Genomic DNA, 7,641 nt, shown 5'->3' on the forward strand with positions numbered 1-7,641 from the left:
GACACTCCCTGATCAAATATTTCTTCAATAGCTTCTACACTTGTCTATTCAGTTCTTCATTCTCTACTGGTGTCAACTGGTGTGTAGCTTTGTTAGGAAAACTAGCTCCGGGAATCAAGTCCATGCAATGACTAATACTTCTAACAGGTGGCAATCCATCGGGTACATCATCTGAAATCATATGCTCATATTCTGTTAGCAAATCTCTTATCTCTATCGAGTGTTCTCCTTCCAGTTCTAATCTATCAATCTTCTTAGGAAATAAGGTAAAACATACATTTTCATGTCTCAGTCCATCCATGAATTTCCTTCCATTTACTAAATAGATTCTGGCATTTGTACAGACTTCATTCTTCAAAGGTTCCTCCATAGGTAACAAGGTTTGATTCATCCCATTGGCCACAATAGTGTATGTTTTCTTCCTCCCATCATGTATAGTCTTTATATCTGTTAGTTAACAGATTTGTCTCCTTCTTGAAATTTTAACTATTATCTTCTTAAAGCAAAATATGACTCCGTTTTACCCTTTAGAAAGAAACAAATATACCAACAGTTGGAAGAATTAATGAAAATTCAACCTCTACATTAGAGGGAAACTCCTCATATGATTTACAATGAATTTATTATACAATTGATATGCTAACACTTTTAACCAGAAAGCATTGAAAGGCTCTAGCATTTATCCATCAACACAAATAAACACCTTCAAAACTGCAACATAGGAAAATGTCTCAAAGAATATTCAAACGAGAGTTCACAGACTTTGATTTATAACATACTTGCTATATAAATTCAAAACAAAATAGGGACTGAGCAAAAACTAATGCCTTGATTGATACTCTCTCATGCCTCACAGGGCAAGGGGGATCAAGCAAATAAATTCAATGCGAATCATCCAACAACCAATAATAAACATGAACTGAGAAGAAATACAGAGATAACTGATCACCAATTTATATTGTTCCCTTAACAACTTAAGAAAGGTTATGAATCTTAGAATGCACAGATTCAAAGATAACACAACATTTCATTGATAACCAGTCATTGTATCATCCAAACAATTCATATCAGAAACCAAAATTTTATCTGCTGCTCCCAAGATCACAGTTTTCAGAACCCATACAAAGATAAGCTCTTTAGCTTAAATAGCCACTAGGCCATAGTTTTTACATGATCCAATAACATTCACTTTCACCTAGGTGAAAGAAACTGTTTAAAGCAGCATAAAAGAAAACTAGTTTAGCAGCCACTAAAAGGTTGACATTTCATTTTTAGATCAGCTAGGCTTGTACCGTGGTAGAGGAGGTTACGGGCTTGTCCTGCTTTGTTGCAAAACCACGCCATTCAAGGTGTGTTGCTAAGAAGTTTAAGATGACATGGAAATAGGGCAGACTGATGTTCAGGATCCTCTGCTTCCACACTTCATTGTGCATATTTACCTGTGTAACTTTCGCCTTGTGAACCTCTAAATTGTCCGAACAGACAATGAACATTGATCCAATCCTTGCCGCTTTTGAAAATTCATCAGTGGTCAAGGATTTTGTTGTCTAAATGAACTGGATCCTTTCTTGAAAAACCTTAGTCATGTCTTCATCTTCTTCAATTACCTCGGCGCCCTACTTCATGAGTTGAATATCAATACACTTGAGGGCATTCTGCATTGTGTCAATCAAGTCGATCAATCCTTTGAATGACTTGGTGGATTCTTCATGGCCCTTCTTGATGATCGAATTGTGCCATTCCACATTTTTCCTTGACACGTATAGCACATTGTCATCCAAGTTCTCCACCGGTTTCTCAGCCAAGAATTTCATCACTCCATACTTCTAAACATCATTCATCTGTGCAAGGACTGATACCCACTAAATCATTTCTTTTTCCCAAGCGGTCATTTCTAGTTCAATCTCTTTACTCACAGTTTTAGCATCCTTAAAAACTTTAACCAGATTACTAATATAATCTAACCCTTGTTTTATTATAAGGTCCAACTATTTATTAAACATCTTCGTCACTACCTTGTTCCTTTGAACCTGATCTATTATTTTCTAGTTTGCTGGCGATTTAGGGTCAAATGACACTGGTATCTGTGACAATGGTTGGGGTTTTGGGTTGTGGATAGCATTGATGTACTTAGACATCTGTGTGACAACTTGTTTCAGTTCTCTTTTATCCTTGTCATCTTTCCAAGTCCTTGAAATTATCCTCTTCGTGGAGGATTCCCGATGCTTAACATCTACAGCCCTTGAAGCAATCCCAAAATCTATCTTGTCCATAGTGAAATCCTCCTCCATAACCTTGTCTGCATCTCTTCCAGGAATGGGTTTGGCAACTTTGGTTGTCTAGTGACCTGGTGTGTCATCCACATCAAGCATTGCTTGTGTTTTGAGCTTTTTTGGCTTTGATGTCTTACCCAAGCATCTGCTAACCATGTCCTCCATTGGAATTGTGACCGGCACCACACTCCTTTTTTTTCTGATGGCGGCTTCCAACCATCTTGGTGTGATTGTAGGTTCCTTAGGTGGTGGAGTGGTCCATGCATCAAGTGAAGTAACAATTACCAAGGTATTCATGGGATCCTGTTGAATTTCCACTTCATTATTTGTGTCCATTCTTGCATTCCGGGCTCACTTTGATCCTATGAATCCATTGTTTGTTCAAGATCTTCACTGGGGTCCAAGTCTACATTAACCTATCTCAGGATTGGCTCCCTACTCTTCCTTTTGGTCCTGGGCTGAGTTACTTGAGCAACTGTGAGACCGGAAGATGGGGACCTTTTCGTTGTTCTAGGTTGAATTTTCTCTACAATGGGCTTTGAAACACCTGCAACATCAGCAACTTTATTAATGGCAGAAACAAGAGATTGAACAATAATGTGTGAATCAATTCTTGATTCATGTGAGGGCATGTGGGGTCCCTCCTTGAACTTCTGATTCCTCAACCATCTCTCTGTTCTCCTGACAACATTGAAGGTTCTTGTTTGGATACAGTCATCTTCCTTTTTGTTCTAGTCAATTTCTAGAATTAGTTTTCCTTCAATCTCGGTATCAAACTTAGGATCCAAAACATCCCTCTCTGTATCTTCTGATATGCAAGATATATTAATTGGGAGCCTCATGGTAGTTATCTGTTGCAAAGTGAATCTTGACCACAGTCTCTTTCTCACTATATACTCATCCTTGCAGTTCTCCCAATAATCCTCTATCCGAGGTTCGTCGAAAAAATGACTGTCTACATTAAGGTTCTCCCTTGCATAACTCTTGTTGTCAAATTTTCGCCTTGCCACATATGGCTGCAGGTTCATCCTTTTCAACTCCAATTCCAGGTTCAAGGCATCTGATGCAGACTTGCAACTGTAATATCTAAGTTCAACGGGAAATACCACCCCCGACTTGCCCTTTTCTCCTAATCTTTTATCTATGTAGGCCAACTGCCTACTCACTTCTATAATAACATAGCTATCCAAAGCTTACTTGGGTAGTTTGAATGGTTGGCCTTCAAAGCCACCTACCCGTATGTAAGTAAACCGAGGAAATTGGATAAAGAAACTTCCATATATACTCACAAATTCCATAGCTTCAACCGATATTCTCCTATTTGCATCACCCTAAAGCTCGAAGGCAAGTCTCCCCACAAAGACTCCATTCCACCTATCAATCTCTTCAACATGTCTCTGTTGTGTCAACAAAGGGTAAAAATTGTAAATCCTCATTCCATCAATCCAGGGTTCATTAGGTTGTCCAGGCCAATCCCTTCTGCAAGCTAAAATCTAGAAAAGGTAGGAAGACATGTAAAACCCTATCATCCCCACAAAATGGACCAATCCTTCCTGAAGTCTCTCTACAATCACTTGAGACCAATCCAAAAGTCTGTCACCGAATAGAACCACTTGGATGAAAAAGTACATCCATTCCTCCCAGTATAAGGAATGTGAATTCCCCTTTACTCTGTTCAAAAGTATAACAATATCCCGCACCTCTGTGATGAAGTTCTCTTTGGTCAGGGGCTTGGGTAAGTGTGATCCTCCTTTCTGGATCTTCAAGAGCCAATTTCTAGCAATTACACTCTTGTACTTTCTCTTCTTTTCAGAGAAATAGGCGTACGAACTCCCAATAGTCCAGTCCTCATACTCATCCTTATGCGTAATACCCATTGCCACAATCACCGTTTCTCTATTAATACTGACCAACTCCTCATAGTCCATGCATTTTGTCTATTCCGTACTCCGAGGCACTATTACTTATTTGTCGATTCATTCGCCCATCACTGGTTCTGATACATATGTTCTCAGAGTCATATCTATTCATGCATGCCAACACTAAATCTGGGCACAGTGCGACAAGCAGGAATGCAACAGCTTCCACAAGACCACTCTTTACTATCTTTTCCATTAATGAACCAGTCTGAGGGTTCATGGTTCTTTCCAGGAAATCCCCTAAATCTACATGAACTAAGGAGGTGTCTTCCAATTCGGGCAAAATACTCACTATACATGAGGTCTGGCCAAGCTTCAGTAGCATTGGCCTCATGTTAACTATCTACCACCTTAACCAAGAAATTTTAACAAGACAGTATCCTGCCCCAATAATTTAGAGATTTCGCTTTTCTATACTCATAAAAACCTCAAAACTCAAATAAATACAACTTAGGAGAAATCAACCGAACTTACCCGTTAACACCATGAAAACTGGAAATTCTTTCAAAGAACATAGCTGGTTTAACCTTCGACGCCTCCAATTTACTAAAGTATGGCAGTTGTGACCTTCTTAAATATGGAAATAAATTCACACACATTTCCTTCAATTGGACGGATAAATATCTTTAGAGCTACACACGCTTCAGCATGATTTACCCAAGCGTGCGAAGTAACAGGGAAATGACACAAACTGATACCTTCTTAATTATCCATCACTTCCGCACCAGTAATTTGAAGTTCTCATGATTACTTTCCACATTTAGAATTTTAAATTGTCAAATAAAGGAATATTCCTTCTTGTTGTGCCGCTTTTATTTCCACCAAAATGCTTTAGAGTTAGTTTTTAAATGAACCCATGGACCTTGAACCATTTGACAAAAAGGTTCATGGGTTCAAGTTCACTTAAGAAATATAACAGTGAGTGGGCAGCACACAAAACAACATCGAGAATGAGCGACAAAAAAAGGACTATTAAACGTGAACCTTGAACATTTTAAACTGCTTGAAATTTGGTTCAAGGTTCAAGATTGCATATCAACTCAAAACATAAGGATTCACACTCATCATATAACAATACATTGTTGCGACTCATCAAAAGGCATTTTGAACTTTGAACCTTGAACCTTCTAAAATTTCTTTCAACAGGTTCAAAAATTCAATGACCATAAATAAAAGTGCACTTGTTCGCATAGCGACAAAGACCAAAAATGACTCTCTTTTAAAACGCACTTTGAACCTTGAACCATTCAAACTTTTTTTAAAAAAAAGGTCAACGGTTCAAGTACGAGGAGAAGAAATGACCAGATGGAAGTAAAGGCACAAAAGGCAACCCACAATTTTGAATATTTAAAAGGGAAAAATTACGAGTGGACTAACATTGGCTTTGACTGGGGACTAGAACTATGAAGGAACTAGAAATGAACTCCAGAATCTCTGGTTTTGCATGCAGACTTTATTTAAAGACACAAACAAAACTAAATAGAAAAGACATACAACTACAAAATTAACTAAGCACTTTATACAAATACCACGAGGGACTCTCGTTTACAGTTGATATAATTTCAAATCTTGACCATTATAGGTCAAAGGAAGAGCAGTACCATCTAGATATGCAAGTTTGAAATAATTTGGTCCCTTTACCTCATGAATCAAGAATGGTCCCTTCCAGAGTGACTCAAACTTGGCATGTGCTCCCTTGGGCTCTCTTCTTATATCCCAGAGCAGTACTTGATCACCTAGCATGAACTTTCAAGGCCTTTCTCACTTGTCAAATATCCTTTTCACCCTCATCTGGTGTTCTGTTATCCGGTCCACTAGTTTATCTCTTTCTTCATCAATCTTTGTCAGGTGCATGATCCGCTTTTCTAGAGAACTCTGGAAATAAACATCTTCAATAACCGTTTGTAGTTTGGTAGCTGCCAACTCCAAAGGAAGTGCTACTTGAGCGCCAACACCATAGACCAGTTCAAACAGAGACATCCCAATTGCCCTCTTTGGTGATGTACGGTCGGCCCAAAGGGCTTCATACAGTTTCTTATGCAAATCCTTAAAATTCTCACTCACTAATTTTTTCATGATATTAATGAGATTTTTATTACTTGATTCAGCCTGGCTATTTCCCTAAGGATAATAATCAAATGAGTGAGCAAGAGAGATTCCATGATCATAGCAAAACAAATAAATTCCAATAGAGCAGAAATTGGTAGCATTGTCAGCTACAATTTTTAATGGAACTCCAAATTGAACTATGATGTTCTCTTTCAGAAAATTACAAACAATCCCCGAGGTTGTCTTTCCTACCGGAATGGGCTCAACCCATTTAGTGAAATAGTCTATGGCTATCAATATATGAGTGTGTCCTACACTAGAGGTAGGTGTCAAGGGACCAATGAAATCTAGACCCCACTGCTTGAAGGGTTCATCTACAACCACAGGTCATAGTGGTAATGTTGCGAGCTCCGGCTTACTTGTAAACAACTTACATTTTTCACACCTAGCCACCCATCCATATGCATCCTTGAACATTCTTGGCCAATAATAACAGTTCCTCAAGATCTTGTAGGTCATTACCGTTGAAGAGAAATGACCACCACAGGCTTCATCATGGAATTTTTTCAAAAGGGATTCTTGGAGCAATTTATCAATGCAACGCAAGAAGGTTCCATCCAATCCTCTCTTATATAATACATCATTAAAAATGATGTACTTAGCTACCATTAGCCTCAGGTTCCTCTTTTCTTTCACAGAAAGATGTTTTGGGGAATCTCCATATGTCAAGTAATATGCTACATCTGCAATCCAGGAATCTTCAAGACCAACAAATAGGACTAAAGGCAATTCCTCTATCACTTCCTCCTTGCTTTCAACAATCAGCTTGCACAAACCCTCCCCCCTTACCAACTTTGTGTGCCTAATGTCTAGATTGAACTCTTGAATTTTTGACACCCAAGAAGCTCTTTCATTCATCCATATGTCTTGTTGTGTCAATATGCTCTTGACTGCTGAATGAGGCACATAAAAAACAATGTGGGAATGGAGAATATAATACCTGAACTATTTTACTGCCTTCACGACTGCATATGCTTTCTTTTCCATTATTGAATATTTCAGTTCATGCTTTTTCAGTGGTACGCTCATGAATGATATTGGGACTTCATCATTATCCTAATTCTTCTATAATAAAATCCCTGACATAGTGTGCTCTGAGGCATAGCAGTAAATAACAAAATCTTTACTTAAATCAGGATTAACCAGAACAGGTTCCTGACCAATAGCATTCTTTATTGAGGTGAACGCTTTCTTCCCTTCCTCACTCCAATTGAAAACTTGTTTCTCACTCATCAAATTCACAATGTATCTAGTAGTTTCTACAAAAATCGAAGATGAACCTCCTTAGAAAATTTACCTATCCGAAGAAGGATCTAATGACATTCCTACTTAATGGTAGA

General features: G+C 38.3%; 1 protein-coding gene across 1 annotated transcript; it reads right to left on the minus strand.

The window, feature by feature from the left end:
- Positions 1 to 5,953: 5,953 nt before the first annotated feature.
- Positions 5,954 to 6,268, minus strand: LOC131053805 (uncharacterized). The gene has a single exon (XM_057988453.2). The coding sequence runs from the start codon at positions 6,266 to 6,268 to the stop codon at positions 5,954 to 5,956; it is 315 nt and encodes a 104-aa protein (XP_057844436.2).
- Positions 6,269 to 7,641: the final 1,373 nt, after the last annotated feature.

This window comes from Cryptomeria japonica, chromosome 8 (genome assembly GCF_030272615.1).
Source record: "Cryptomeria japonica chromosome 8, Sugi_1.0, whole genome shotgun sequence".
In the NCBI taxonomy this organism is placed as follows: Eukaryota; Viridiplantae; Streptophyta; class Pinopsida; order Cupressales; family Cupressaceae; genus Cryptomeria; species Cryptomeria japonica.